This window comes from Penicillium expansum (assembly GCF_000769745.1).
Source record: "Penicillium expansum strain MD-8 chromosome Unknown contig52, whole genome shotgun sequence".
NCBI classification, from domain to species: domain Eukaryota; kingdom Fungi; phylum Ascomycota; class Eurotiomycetes; order Eurotiales; family Aspergillaceae; genus Penicillium; species Penicillium expansum.
The window spans coordinates 224,152-239,069 of NW_015971294.1; the positions used below are offsets into that span (position 1 = coordinate 224,152).

The window sequence follows — 14,918 nt, forward strand, 5'->3', positions numbered from 1 at the left end:
TAAAAAGCTAAAGACACTACTAAAACGACAGGATGCCGAATATTATTGTGTTTCATGCCCTGAATAGGATGGATATCATTTCAATTTCAATTTATGTAAAATAATTAGATTTATGTGGTGTGCACAATGTATAACACGTACCAATCACATTTGAAACCTTAGCTTACCACCGGGTATAAACAACATGCGATTTTTATTATAACTTTCCGAATGATCTCCCCGTACCCGGTATCATTCTGCATGTATAATATCACGTACGGTCTTGATACCTTGATACTTTGATACTCTGACGCCTCGGGCTATAAATTTGTAGACTTTGTGCTATTTTTAGATCTCCACGGGCCAACGGTCCGCGGCTTCTGACTCACAATTCCGAGGTTGATGAACACGTGTGGTATCAGTTTTTTGTTAGTTAGCTCTATGTTGTATGTTCAGTCTAGAATCTAACTAAGAGGTATGCCTTCGGGTGTCAAGCAATGATTAATGTACGCATACGCCGTACGTTGTGGGTTTTCATTGTCATTCGCCAGCCCCCCCAACCGCTTAAGGTTTGCATAACGTAGAAGGCGTTCATAAGGAATGCACAGCATACACATCACGATGATATTCCGTACATTGTACCTAATATCTAAAATTAGGCCAATTGGAATAGCCCGGATGATCTGTATCGCGGTACTGTTTTTCCAGAAAGGCTGGGAAAAGAAAAAGAAAAGTGAAAAGTGAAAAGTGAGACTTATGCACTTATACGGAGTATGTATGAATGTCAAGGTTGGGCTTATATTAGTCTTAGGCACTGTTTCACCAAGCCCTGACCAGGGAATATCAAGTATTAAGAACTTCCAAAGAATATTAAGCACAATATCAAAATATCACAATATCACAATATCACAATATCACAATAGCACAATAGCACAATAGCACAATATCGGGTCTCTTGCCACTTTCCATTGGGACTAAGCGGAGGAACTTCACCAATCGTAGCTGAGAACCGAATTGCGTACCATGGAGGCATAGCAATTTGCCGAGATTTTCTAAAATATTGTAAATATTCTAAAAGCGAATGAAATAAGCTAAAGTGAAATCCATAATAAGAAAAAGAAAAAGTAAAAAAAAAAAAAGAGTACGTACTCGGAAGCTGGAAGTACCTGGAAGCCTTGGATTGCGTGGTCCCCGATAAAACCATCCATTTCCCTTTTTTAAGGAAAATATCTTCTTCCCTTTGGTAATTCTGCAATTCCTACAATTCTACATTCTACAATTCTACAATTCTGCACAGGTCAATTATTGCATGCACTGTTGAACCCTTGTACTATTGTACTATTGTAATTCAATTCCTTGCTCCACTCTTTGACGCTTCACATCTTCGCATTCACCACTTGGGAAAGTCCACCTAAAACTACAAACACCCCAGTCGCACCCCCCAGTCACACCCTCAGTCGGCCCCCATTTATTTCCTGTCGGATCCTGATAGTCACCGATATTACCGTGTCTCAAATTGCAAACGCGTTGAACTGTGATCGCACCTCTTGGATCCACCACAGACGCTCCACTCCAGCGATAGGCAGATCACACCGTTTCAGACTTGCCTTGAATCTCGGACGCTAAAAGTACGGTGGAACTCCTAATAAAATGGACACCCCCAAATCTCCCACCTCTCCTAAAAGGAGTCGTGGATTCAGCGTGAAATCCGACAAGTCAGACAAATCGGGATCAACAAGCCACAAACGTGGACTTTCGGAAACTTCACAGGAGAAAGCTCGTCGCAACCTACACACCAAAGCAGATCCTCTCGTCGCCATGAACGAGCTTCAGCCTAGTACGTCCGAGAAGAGAGGTTGGGCCTTGATTCTGGCCCGGTCGCATTCCTTCCCATTTCACGTCAACTGACAATTCAATAGTGGCGGTCGCGTTGGAGAAGTCAAACCTGGGCTCGTTGAGAGAGATTGAATTCAAGGATCAGTATGGGAATGTCATCAGTTAGTATCCACTGGCAATCTTTGCTTCCTGGGGCTTTTTTTGGTTAACCCTTGCTTCGTCCCAGCCGATCCCGACCTGTCAAATCCCACTCGACCGCGTTTGGAGCGCCCCTTGGATACAATTCGATCATTCGAGGCAGCCATCAACGGCTCATACAACAGTAACCGTGCGTCATATGTTAAAACAGGTATTTTTTGACGTTTCCTTGTGAAAAGTCAGGAATGTGGGAATATGGGCTGATTTGTTTGATAGAGGATGGCGCATCACAGATGGGCGACTTCAGCCGACGAACAAGTTACTATGGAGGTATGTTTCCTGTAATCCCCCCCCTTTTCATTAATTGCTTCTAATCCTTTCGCCAATAGGTCAAAGCAACGGTCCTTCAAACAGAAACCACGAACAAAGCAATTACTACGGCCAAAGCCAATCGCGACCAGACAGCATCGTGAACGCATACCAAAACACACCTCTATCACCCGAGAACCCGAATCCCTACTACGCCCAGGGTGGATATAACCAGAGTGGATATAACCCAAACAGCAGGAGACGCCCATCCCACCATCCCCGTGGGTCACCGTCAGCGCCCATCACCCCCTCCGAGGGCTACCCCAACATGGCAAATGGCTCACAACATGGCTACCAACGGTCCCGCGACAACGTGGCTGCCATGTCAAACACTGGTTCTGGCTACACAGACCCCTACGGCCAGTCCACAGACCCCAGCTCGATGAACAGCTCCAACGACCAATTGCAGCAGCAGGCTCTGCAGCAACAGCGTCTCGATGGGCGTGGTCAAGCTGAGTATGGTTCCAACAATTTCAGCTCACCCAGACTTCCACAGCCTGCTGGTGAGTCAAGCTGGGGTGGACCTGTTGGAGGTACTCCAGCTTCCACAGGAGCTAGGCCTGCACCACCGCCTCCGCAAAAGAATGTGAGCCAACCTCCGGCTGGAGGGGATAAGAGGAAGAGTTGGTTCAAGCGCCGGTTCAGCAAGGATAAATAAATCTGATAGTCTCGACTGAGATGTGAGACTGAGATGGATAATGCTCGATACTGTATCTGGACACTTCATTTCAAGATGCATTGATCCTTTTTTTTTCGGGCTGAGCAGATTGGCGTTGTTTTTTTGTTTGTACGGAAACGGATATGGTAATGCGGGATGTTTATTATTGTTTTTTTGCTTTCATGACTAGTTCATTCATCGCATGCTGTAATGAGGTTATGATACAGGGACACATGGGGACACGTCATGGATAGGAAGTTCTTTTTTTCGTTTGTTTCTTTGATTCTCTTGTTCGCTTTCTGTTTCTTATTCATATCAATATGTATCTATTCCACATAAATATCCCTCCTAGGATACCCCTCACATCACATCTCCTTACTGTGCAACCATTAGATGCATATGCATACACCTGCAGGTACCTATACATAAACGACCACCTTAAAAGAGAGGTGAAAGATAACCAAAACAAATAACAAGAAGCAAGAAAAAGTCCACCATTAAATCCGGATACAAACCCGGAAAATAAATTGAAACCAGGTTGACCCGCCACCACTACCGCACGAGAAATGGGAATCACGAAAGAAGCACAAGACAGTAAAAGCAAGAGTAAAAAAAGGGCCCCGATTTACCCCTACTTCCGCCCCAGCAGCTTATACTTCAACTTATCCGCCAATCCCTCATGCGCAACCTTCTTCTTCTCCTTCTCCTTGAGCGTAGCCTCATCAAGATGAACATTTCCCTGTCCACCACGCTACCATCCCGAAAAAAGTCAGCCATATGATCCTGGGAAGAATGCGCCTGGGAATCCGAAAGCGGGGAAAGGGAAAAGCAAGCGTAAAACCAAGGGGGGAAACCATAGGGAAATGATCGGGATGGGGGGATCAATCATAGAACAAATCAAAAGTAAACAAGTGAAAGAGCTCTCTGCTGCTTACCCCGGTGTGGTATGTCTCATCCGTTGAGTCGCGCACCGCAAGCTCGGGAATCATCTCGACGTCGTGGGGAGCCCTGGACGAGGGTCTGACCATAGGGGAGCCGATATTTCCTGCGCCGCCTCGCTGGGTAGAGTCTCGTGCATCAGTGGGAGGTTGAGACTTGGGTTTGGTGGAGTGAGAGGTACTCACGCCGGCGGAGTAAGCGCCATCACCTTGATCGCCGTAGGGGCCTTCGCGGACGATCTCGCCATCGACGTATCTGTGTTTTTTTCATGTGTGTTTAGTATGTGCGACGCTCGTGCGACTGGTTTGGACATACTCGGTGGTGTCGTGGCCGATGTTTCCTTGACCTGAATGTAGAACTTGTTAGTTGGTGGCCATGGATAATAGAGGGGGAAATGCGGTTAGGGCTGGGGGGTTATCTTGCCTCCTCGGCCGTGTGAGACCATTGGCACCTCGGAATCCTTGGTGGCTTTATCGGGCATCTCGCTTGGCTGGTTTTCGTCAGACATTGAAGTAGATGTATATGTTTTTCTTTGCGGGTGAGATAGTTGGTAGGTGGGGTGAGTAGATGCGAAAGGAAGAAGTGGGGGAGTAGGTGGAAAGGTATTTATCGATGATCGATGGGGCGATAGATGCAGGTACAAGATGCGATGGCGGGGGAATTCCACGTGCTGGGGTGTAACTGCAAGCTTACTATCTTAGGGTCTCGGGACTTTAGGTCGTACAGGGGGGATGTAGAGAAGTGGATTTTGGGGTATCTAGATCTTTAAGTATAATCCACCCACTCGATCGTATCGGGGAGCTAGACTATGATAATACTGAGTTTCCGAGCCAAGAGGTTCCTGAACCACATCGTTCTCTATCTATATCAATTTAAGATGTTGTTATTCAACTATATTGAACATTTATATTCGCAGACGAACTACATTGGTGACGTCGCCGATAAGATAACAGCCTCCGATTGGTGGAGGTGTGACAAACTGCAATTGGCCGATAGCGAGCTTGGCGTTTACTATACGGAGTATGGATAGGTAGACTCCGTGTTAGGTGAAATGATAGGAGAGAGTATGTATTGCACCTGCGATAGAATATTCCCGAGAAAAGATATCAAGATCAGTGTAGCCATAGCCCAGATGGTAAACGATAGAATAATGGAAGCTGCGCGTGCTACCCGTAGAAGCAGATCAGACATGTCCTTAGTTTGTCTTCTTCTTGTCTTCACTTGAGCCACCTGTGGTAGGAAGCCCCATGAAAATCTTGAATGAATCGTAGCTGTAAGACTAGAGTCAGCGAATATCCAGCGCACAAAACAACCAAAAGTGAGACCATACATCATCCATTGGAGTCCAGTCTGTACATTGGAGTCTTGTTAGCCGCTGAATTAAACCACACTGGACAAGAACAACTCACCAAAGTACCGATCATCACAATACGAACAGGCAGTCCGTTCCACAATCCCCGGAAGCCAATGTCACCATAGATGCGGCTCATAGCAGCGCCAAATGCCTCACCCGCTTGTCGATTCGCGTTCAACTTGCTGACCATGACATCGGCAGGATGCGATACCGCAGCACACAGAATACCGGCGAGGTAACCACCCGAGAACGCAACGGCAGTCTGGGCACCCTTGTTGTAGTCGGACTTCTGACCTGGCAGATTGTGGTAGATCATCTCAACAATGGTCTCGAAGGAAGCGAACTTCATCATCGTGTAGGGAACTTGACGGCCCCAGAGCGGATAAAGACCCTTGTACAGACTGGGTAACGGGTCAGCATATAGAGATTTGACTCAAGAACGGAAAATGATAGAGGTCAAACTCACCCAGCAACGCCCTCCTTGGCAACAACGCTTGAGATACCACTGAAAGTTCCTGTGATCTCAGGGGGGATGGTAGTCTGACCGCGGACCTTAACAGACTCGAATGGGCAAAGCGCTATATCTGCGATGAGCTCTGCCGAGGCACTGGCTGTCAGGTAGATGGCAGTCTTGAACCGGCTCGCATTTTCCTGGCCGACTAGGTCGCTGTAGAAGACCTTGAAGTACTCATATCCTCCATACTTGAAAGCTCCTTGGGCCTGTTATAACTGTAATCAGTATAGATAATTGGGGATGTAAAAGATCCGCATGTCGCTCAGGCTTACACTGTAGCCAAAGAAGGTAGGGCTCCAGCCAGTGAAGACGCCGCGAATACCTTCAGCTGCACGGATGGTGCGGAAGGCTTGGAGGTTGCTCTTGTAGAGCTTGGAGTCGACTTGGCGGCGACATTTGATCAGGTCGAGGGGTGTCACGGCAGTGTGGGTAAGGCCCTAGTATATATGTGAGAAGCTGGTCTACAGAGTGCTCATAATTGAGACAAAAAGGGAATACTAACACATGACAACATTCCACCAAATGTGCAAGCTGCATAGTACTTCAGAGAGCCAGGTTCGATCTTGCCGGCCTTCTCCTGGGCTTTCTGGCTTGCGACATTAAACTCCCGGCTTGCCTCGTGGGCAATGTCGTCGGCCTTTGTCTTCACATCGTCGAGTGCACTCCAAGCCGTGAACGGTCTGTTTTTGGCCGTGGGGCTCGCATTAGCGCTCACAGCACCTAGAGGATGCTGGGCGGCAAAAGTGTTGATCCAGTCGGGAATCATGGTGTACTTCGGGTGGAGGTGGGTATAAGTGGAGTCAGTTTGGATATCCGGAGATCTCCACCAAAAGGGTGGATTTCGAGTAACGCTGACTGTATTTCCTTCTGATTGAATCTGTATGAGATATTTAATCCAGATGAAACAGGGCACAACGGGGGGATAAGGATGATGCTCACACAAACACAATGACGTGTGGGCGTTGTAAGTCTTGGCGGGGTACCAACAAAGCACTTTATAGTACGTTGGAAGAGTACGTCGAATTTACTTTTGAAGCGTACTCTATGGAAATTAATACTCAGGCTCCAAGTAAAACAGCCATCGGGGATTGTGGACTTACTTATGGCTATCTCCGTGTGGGTCTGTGCCTCTCAGCATGCTAGTATACATGTACCTGGCTAGGATCATAATCCCTCGGGCCCGGGGGCCAAAAGAGAAACCTGTTTGTATACTCCATACGGAGTACATACTTGATGACATGTGCTCCGCAAAGTAGATTCAAAAGGTTTAGCCTAGGGCTATCTATTGTATCATTTGCGAATAATATGACTAGTCGCCTACGGTTTGGAAGGCCTGGATATTTACTCTAGATACAGTAAGGTGAGTTTATACCGATCGGGGGCTGTCATAGGTGGATATTTTCCTATTTCCCTTTAGACCTGATGATTGAGAGTATGCTATATTTAACAATCAAAAGTAAGAAGAGTAAGAAGCAGAAAGAAAATGGATATAGGTATGGATCTGATAACCGCCGTGGCCGCAACCGTCTCCCGTAGTGGAGTTAAATGCCAAGCTTGACATCGAAAAGTCATCCCGCAACGGTTGAAAGCTCTTGACCCTGCACAACTCAGGTATACCCTACTGAGAGATCTTACTTGACTTCTCGATATTTATACCTGAGCCAATCACTCTCTACCTTCAACATACGTCTACTTTCTCTCAACAACCCTCCAACCCATCCACTGCCCCTCACCAACCCCTCATCGCGATCACAATCAAAATGGCATCATACCTGACTGGCAGCGAGGCCTTTACTCGCGAAAAGGAAGCCACCTCCGACATAAGCACCTCATCCACAGCTGCCTGGGCCGATAAGTACCGCGGTGTCCGTCTCTCCCGATACAATCATCCAATGGACCTCGAAGCTAACAAACAACACAGGCAACAATTGAAGACCTCGACCCTCCCCCCGCGCTCTCAATCTCCACCGATGACCCCATTTCCACAGCCCTAATGGCCGCCTACGAGCGAGACTACACGCACCTCACTGTTATCTCCCCGACGAAGCGCTCTCTGCTGGGCTACCTCAGCATCCCACGGCTACGAGAGTTGCTGCAGAGCGGTGCCGTGAAAGAAAGCGACCCAGTCTCAGCAGCGATGCAGCGCTTTAACCGCAAGCGTGGCATCTACCAGGTCATCACGATGAATACGCCGCTCGAGGAGCTCGAGGAGTTCTTCGAGAGCGAGACAGGGCCAAATGGCGAGAAGCGCGACAAGCAGCAGTTTGCCGTTGTCACTGATGTGGCGCGCAAGTTTGTGCTTGGTGTTGCTACCAAGGCGGACTTGGAGGAGTTTGTCAAGCGCAGACCTACCTAAGCTGATTCGGAGCTGCTAGTTAGCTGATGAGAATGGGAATGTGTGAGAGAGTAATTTCTGTTTGGCACTGCATATCGGCGTATCTGTCAGAGGACATGGGTCTTGGTCTTTTTTTGTCTCTACATGCGGTTCCTTCAACATGAACAGCCCAAATATAATACAGGCCTTGACTGAAGGGATTAAAGTGTGGAGCTTGATATCTTGGGAACATCCGGTATATTCAACCGTGAGATGAATGGTTCAGCCAATATGTAGTTTTACAATCGAGTCCTTAGATGGTCGAAGTTGTTCCATCCCAATTATACAAAAACAGAAACCCCAACCACCCGAACAATGCCGTAACGCCGAAAATAGTAATCGTTTTCTAAAGTCCCTCAGGTTGAGTCGCTATACAACCTACTGGGCTTTCTTTGAATCTGACTTGCTGGCCGCTTGTCTGTCCTCCTGGTCTTCCGTCCAGGCGACATAGATATATGCGAACAAGACCACGTTGGCGGTAACGGCTGCGGTGATTCCGGCGAGTGTCGAGCTCCCTAGATAACATCAATTTAATAAGTATATGTTATTGCAAGTTGGTAGGCAGAGAAATACTCACCACTGAAGATTGTATTCAAAGTCAAGAAATACATGCCAATGGGGCCAACGATCATGGCGGCCGTGAAGCCGAGGAGCTTGTAAATCACATCTCTAGATACCAGAGCCAATAAGAATGTGTCTTCAAGGATTGGATTAAGCTTATAAGGTTATTATCTTACGCGGGAACAGCTGGGGCCACGTCGGAAGTGCCTTGGGGCGTAGGTTTTGCCGCACCATCGGCAAAGGACTGGTTGTGGGGGCGACGGGCAGACATGCTTGTTTTCTTTGGGAGTAGCAGTAATTTAATAAGTCAGAGGCCAAAGGATGAAAAAGGGAAGGTCTCTGTTGAGAAACAAAGGAACTGAAGCTATCGCAAGTGCGGAGATAACTTAGTGTCCGCCGTCACATGCTGGGGTTTGATTGGTGGGTTGGAGGTATATGCCCATGTGACTTCCTTATTGTTTCATTCTCTAATTCGGGGAAAGCTGAGATCTATTGTTCGTTCATGACAGTACTAATCCCTATTCAGTCAACTTTATAGGGTTAAACTTCTTCACATGTCTTACTTCTTTGTTCCAATTCCCTACTTAATTGACTAATCTCACACGTGATTGGGCGCGTCCACGGTGGCGCGTGTCCGCTTTGGCAGAAAAAACGTTCCTGAATAGCGCAGAACAATCAGATGGCTTCTATGATTCAATGACATTGTTAGTATTGTGAGCGATGGATGAATCTGTCAATACTACTCCTCCTCGAGATATAAAAACTATTCCGAGTACCCCTCCTGGCGAAGACTACGAAACTATCGCCACTCTTCCAGCGATAACCCCGTCGCAAAGATTGACCCAACCAACACAACTACTTGAACATCCTTACTCGCGGCAAAATAACACTGTCATTCAAGTTGCTGCATCTTCACCCATAGGCCCAGTCTCTTCTCCTCCCCGCCGGGTCCAAGGCGGTTTACTTTCATCCTTAATCGCTCCTTCTGGGACGCAATTCCGACCTCCTGCCTCTGGCCCTACAAAACGAACACCGCGCTTCGATCTCGACGACGGACCGACATACCGAGGTGGCTCATCAGACGAAGAGTACCACCTACAAAGTACAGATATCAAACCGTCTATGTTTGCGAAGACCATTCGGAGTCCCGAAAAAGAAAAGATCATGGAGTCGCCCGTCCGCCCTGACGCCGGGGCAATGGATCGGTTCCGAGAAATTACATCCTCTGCCATGTACGATCCGAAGAATACTGGAACCGCAATCAAGCGGACCGCGGATCAGATGAGTCCACCGGCACCCAAGGGGGTTGCCATGAAAAAAGCTCGCCAAGATGTGCCCTCTCGTGCACAACCTGTGGGAGTTCCAGACATCCTGCTTCATGAGATCAACGACTTCAGACTCCGCGTCAAAGTTGAGCGCATTCTCAAAGTTATGCCGCATATGACTGTTCGAGCCTGTATGGACGCGATGTTGAAAGCAAAGGGCAATTACGACGACGCCCTCCAAATCCTTGCCAACATGGATGCGGCCAACCAGGAAAATGGACCCGTGGTTATTCAATCCTCCGATGATGAATTGAGCGCCTCCCCGGCTACGGGCCCGGCTCCTATGGCCAAGCAGAACATCAAAGCCCGTGGTACCATCCAGGACAAGTGGGCGGCAATGAAGCAGCAGCCCAAGACCCAGGATTCCGACGACGAAGGAAAGCCTCGCCGCCGACTTATTCGTGGACCCAAGTCTGAGGGCTCTTCCCGTGCTGTTTCTCCTGTTCATGCCATCACAATCAACGATGACAGCCCCCCGAAAAAGAAGATGGGACGGCTCCAGAAGGGTCGCAAAGCGCCGTCACCTGACCGATCCGAGTCCCCCGAGGCTATGATGAGTGATTCGGACGATTCCACTGTTCAGGTCCAAGCATCCACCGCTGGCGGTTTGGATTCCAAGGTCCTGAAATTCTTCAACACATGTCCTGTGCAGGATCTCGCTGATATCGCTTCTATCCCCGAAGAAACTGCTCAAATCATCATTTCGAACCGCCCCTACGCGACCCTCAATGATGTGCGTGTTGTCTCTGCTCCAGTTGTAGAGACTGTGAAGCCCAAGGGCAAGAGAGGAGGCAAGGCCCCTAAGCCCATTGGAGACAAGATTGTCGACAAGTGTATTGATATGTGGACTGGATACCTGGCTATTGACGCTCTTGTTGGCGAGGTTGCAGAGCTCGGCAAGCCAGTCGCTGAAGAGATGAAGAAATGGGGTGTCGACACCTTCGGGAAAAAGGGCGACTTGGAAATTACCAATATTGCTCCTTCCAAACCAGAGCACGACTCGGGCATTGCTACTCCCGCATCTGAACGCCAATCTTCCGAAAGTGATGAAGACAGCGACAAACTGGTTGTTTCCAAGCGCAAATCTCGTTTCATCTCACAGCCCTCTGTCATGGCCGACGACCTGGTGATGAAGGATTACCAAATTGTGGGCATCAACTGGCTGGCATTGTTGTTTGAAAAGAAACTCAGCTGCATTCTGGCCGATGACATGGGCCTGGGTAAGACTTGCCAGGTCATCGGATTCCTCGCACATCTGTTTGAGAAGGGCATCAAGGGCCCTCACCTGATTGTTGTCCCATCTTCCACCATTGAGAATTGGCTCCGCGAGTTCCAGAAGTTTTGTCCGGTCTTGAATGTCATGCCTTACTACGCTGGTCTCAACGAGCGTGCTCTCATCCGCGAGGAGATTGAGGAACGACGCGACGAGATCAACGTTGTGATCACTACCTACACGATTGCCAAGGCGAAGCTTGATGCTAAGTTCTTGCGTGACATGGATTTCACTGTTTGTGTCTATGATGAAGGACACATGTTGAAGAACCATCAATCTCAGCTGTACGAAAAATTGATTCGAATTCGGGCGCGTTTCCGTCTGCTTCTCACTGGTACTCCTCTTCAGAATAACTTGCAGGAGCTGGCATCTCTTCTCGGCTTTATTCTTCCCTCGGTCTTCCAGGAGCACAAGGAAGATCTCCATGCAGTGTTCTCCAACAAGGCAAAGACGACCGACGAGTCCCACGCTACTCTCCTATCTCAACAGCGCATTGAGCGCGCGAAGTCTATGATGAAACCCTTTATCCTCCGACGAAAGAAGCACCAAGTCATTGATCTTCCGGCCAAGCACTCTCATGTTGGTTGGTGCCAAATGAAACCTTCCCAGGTCAAGATTTACGACCACGAAAAAGAACAAGTGCGCCAGCTGCTGGCAGACCGTGCTGCTGGAAAGAAGACTGGCTCGAAGTCTGCCAACATTCTTATGAAGTTGCGCCAGGCCGCCATTCACCCCCTCCTTGCTCGTCGTCACTACACCGATGAAATCCTGCAGAAGATGGCCAAGGCTTGCTTGAAGGAAGATAAGTGGTCGCTATCCGACCCTAAGATCATTCTTGAGGAGCTCATGCCCTACAACGACTTCGAGTGCCACCACATGTGTTTGGAAAACCCCAATTCCCTCGGCAAGTTCAAGCTCAAGAACGACGAATGGATGGACTCCGGCAAAGTGGAACACCTCAAAGAGCTTCTCACCCGTTTCATCGCCAATGGTGATCGCACTCTCATCTTCTCTCAATTCACAATGGTCATGGATATCCTTGAGCACGTCCTGGAGACCCTGAAAATCGAGTTTGTCCGCCTTGATGGCCGCACCAACGTCGAGGATCGCCAGTCCATCCTCGATGCCTTCCACGAGCGCACTGAGATTCCCGTTTTCCTTTTGTCTACCAAGGCCGGTGGTGCCGGTATCAACTTGGCCTGTGCCAACCGTGTGGTCATCTTCGACTCTTCTTTCAACCCACAGGAAGATGTGCAAGCCGAGAACCGTGCCCACCGAGTCGGCCAGACCCAAGAGGTTGAAATTTACCGTCTGGTGACCAAGAGCACCATTGAGGAGCAGATCTACGCACTGGGCCAGACCAAGCTGGCACTTGACCAGGCCGTGGCTGGAGATGACGAGGCTGGGGCCAAGAAGGGCGAAGAGGCTGGAATGAAGGTTGTCGAAGGAATGATGATGGCCGAGCTGCAGGTGAAGGCAGAGAAGTAAGCGAGCACAAAGGAAAGAAAAAATCATTAAAGCCAAAAAAAGGTGTTACACTGGAGTTTGTGTTGTGAGTATCTGCATGGCGATGCAGATACTGCATTTAATACCGTGCCGAACATGGCACAGTTAGTACATGGTGTTTGGTGGGGTTTCAATATCATGGCGATTCGGGGAATCGCACATCATTTGTTAGATTAGAGGATCAAAAATCCAACTACCTTTGATTTAGTACATTATGTTTCAAAGCTATCCAACGTAGAGTGATATGTATTGTGGAATTGTTAAAATAGGTAGTCATCAAAGATGAACATGAGGTATGTAAGTGGGGAATAATCCATGGACAAAACAGATGGAAGCAATCATAAACACCCCAGTATGCAGATATGGGCAAGAATTAAACCGAAATAAAACCGAGGGCTATGCATGGGATCGAAAACAGAGTGTGAAAAAGAAGCAACGATGGACGAGAAATGCAACGAGAGGCGTAGAGTAGTATTTACGCCGTCAGCTGAGAGGGAGCCTGAGTCTGTGCAGCGGCAATAGTAGCCTCAACAACTGGCTGCTCATCATCAACTTGGGTAACCTTAGCTGGCTGAGGAGCAGAAGATCGCCGAATGGGACCACCTCCATGAACAGCTGGCGAAGGCTTCTTAGTCCGAACAGCACCGCCACCAGCCGCACGAGCAGCCTCAGACTCCATAGCATTCTGCACAGCCTTGGACTTGGGCTCAGACTGGGTTTGCGTATCGGTTTCACAAGGTGTATCAGTAACAACGGGGGCAGGCTCCCACTTCTCATCCAGACCGAGGATCATATCAACACTCGTAGCAGCGGGAAGCAAATCTTCGAATTTCAATGCGCGGCAGATATCAAGATACGTCTTGGACAGCTTTGCATCCTTGAACTCCTTGTCTTTGCCGGGGATCAGCATGTTGAGAAGGTACTTGGTGTTGCCCAGACGATTCTCAGACTCGATACAGAAGCGCAAGTACTCGTAGACGACATCCCGCCACGGCGCGACACCACCATCCTCCTTAGACCGGAAACAAGACGAGTTGGTCTCGGCAGAGGTCGCGATCATAGCACCGTCAACGCCGTACTCAGACATCAGGGCGAGGCCCTGGTCACGCGAAGTCACATCGCCGTTCATCACGCACGCCACGCCAGCTTCGTGGCAAATACGGGCTACCATGGGAAGTTGGTCACGGATTGCGCGTTCACGTGGGCGCATGGGAGTTGTGCGACAGTGGACTGTCAAGCCTGTGATACCTGTCTTCACGAGACGGGAGACGAGAGTCTCTGTTTCTTCAGGGTTGGAGAGGATGCGGATCTTGACTGAGATGCCGATTTGATATGGTTCGCCGACCTCCTTGACAAGATTTTCCAGGATTGAGACGAGGAGATCGGGGGTGCGGAGGAGGGCAGCGCCCATACCACCACTTGTAGAGAATGGTTTCGGGCAGCCTGAGTTGAGATCGATGCCTGAGACGTCCTTGGCCACAACGCGCGCTGCTGCCACTGCTTGTTCCGGGTTGGCCGTGCCAAGTTGGAAGATCAATCGGCCTTTTTCGCGCGCTGGGTCGATGCGGTAGATGATTGATTCTTTGGTTGGTTTGTTGGGGCGTCCGCCGTTGCTGGGCATGCGGGTGAATTCGATTGTGCCGTTGCGCGGGTTCACGCGTCGCTCGGCACCGATCATAGAACGGTCGATTGTTTCCGGGCCCCAGACGAGGTCGGCGCCGTATTTCAGGGCCAGGAGGCGGGAGGGTAGTTCGCCTGAGCGGACCATTGGCGCGAGGACGATTTTGTTGCGATAGTCGACACCGTTGGGAGGGATGGGCACGCGCGGCACAACGGCCTGCGCGGGGGCAGGTGCAGTTGCAGCTGCGGTTGCGGTTGCGAGGGTTGCCATTGTTTTGCGGAGAGATCTGATCATAGCATTCCCAGGTGCTGCGGGGAGGGGGAAGTATAGAACGGTCTTTTTTTTCCCTGCGGAGGGACTCCCGATGAAAGTTTGAACCACGTGATGATAGTGGCGATAACACTTTTTCTTTTCACAGGTGGTCATTGGATTTCATGTATTTATGTAATTTAAATCATCATGGTATTTTTC

At 49.1% G+C, this 14,918-nt stretch overlaps 6 protein-coding genes across 6 annotated transcripts; 3 read left to right on the forward strand and 3 right to left on the reverse strand.

Moving 5' to 3' along the window:
• Positions 1 to 1,629: 1,629 nt before the first annotated feature.
• On the forward strand, positions 1,630 to 2,980 carry PEX2_020190 (DUF2406 domain-containing protein; the record flags this gene model as incomplete). The annotated part of the gene is made up of 5 exons (XM_016739294.1): positions 1,630 to 1,816; positions 1,899 to 1,976; positions 2,042 to 2,143; positions 2,230 to 2,283; positions 2,343 to 2,980. The coding sequence occupies 5 exons, from the start codon at positions 1,630 to 1,632 to the stop codon at positions 2,978 to 2,980; spliced, it is 1,059 nt and encodes a 352-aa protein (XP_016599233.1).
• Positions 2,981 to 3,611: 631 nt separating this feature from the next.
• PEX2_020200 (putative mitochondrial phosphate carrier protein) lies at positions 3,612 to 6,553 on the reverse strand (the record flags this gene model as incomplete). Its single annotated transcript, XM_016739295.1, has 9 exons — positions 3,612 to 3,731; positions 3,916 to 4,174; positions 4,235 to 4,265; positions 5,150 to 5,190; positions 5,250 to 5,269; positions 5,329 to 5,674; positions 5,740 to 5,993; positions 6,060 to 6,224; positions 6,290 to 6,553. 9 exons carry the CDS (start codon positions 6,551 to 6,553, stop codon positions 3,612 to 3,614), a joined length of 1,500 nt encoding a protein of 499 aa, XP_016599234.1.
• Positions 6,554 to 7,547: 994 nt separating this feature from the next.
• PEX2_020210 (putative cystathionine beta-synthase (beta-thionase)) lies at positions 7,548 to 8,143 on the forward strand (the record flags this gene model as incomplete). Its single annotated transcript, XM_016739296.1, has 2 exons — positions 7,548 to 7,652; positions 7,709 to 8,143. 2 exons carry the CDS (start codon positions 7,548 to 7,550, stop codon positions 8,141 to 8,143), a joined length of 540 nt encoding a protein of 179 aa, XP_016599235.1.
• Positions 8,144 to 8,539: 396 nt separating this feature from the next.
• Positions 8,540 to 8,993, reverse strand: PEX2_020220 (vacuolar ATPase assembly integral membrane protein VMA21; the record flags this gene model as incomplete). Its single annotated transcript, XM_016739297.1, has 3 exons — positions 8,540 to 8,676; positions 8,739 to 8,830; positions 8,899 to 8,993. 3 exons carry the CDS (start codon positions 8,991 to 8,993, stop codon positions 8,540 to 8,542), a joined length of 324 nt encoding a protein of 107 aa, XP_016599236.1.
• A 449-nt stretch (positions 8,994 to 9,442) lies between these two features.
• On the forward strand, positions 9,443 to 12,808 carry PEX2_020230 (DEAD/DEAH box helicase; the record flags this gene model as incomplete). Its single annotated transcript, XM_016739298.1, has 1 exon — positions 9,443 to 12,808. One exon carries the CDS (start codon positions 9,443 to 9,445, stop codon positions 12,806 to 12,808), a length of 3,366 nt encoding a protein of 1,121 aa, XP_016599237.1.
• A 493-nt stretch (positions 12,809 to 13,301) lies between these two features.
• On the reverse strand, positions 13,302 to 14,717 carry PEX2_020240 (tRNA-dihydrouridine(20) synthase (NAD(+)); the record flags this gene model as incomplete). The annotated part of the gene is made up of 1 exon (XM_016739299.1): positions 13,302 to 14,717. The coding sequence occupies one exon, from the start codon at positions 14,715 to 14,717 to the stop codon at positions 13,302 to 13,304; it is 1,416 nt and encodes a 471-aa protein (XP_016599238.1).
• Between the last annotated feature and the right edge of the window lie 201 nt (positions 14,718 to 14,918).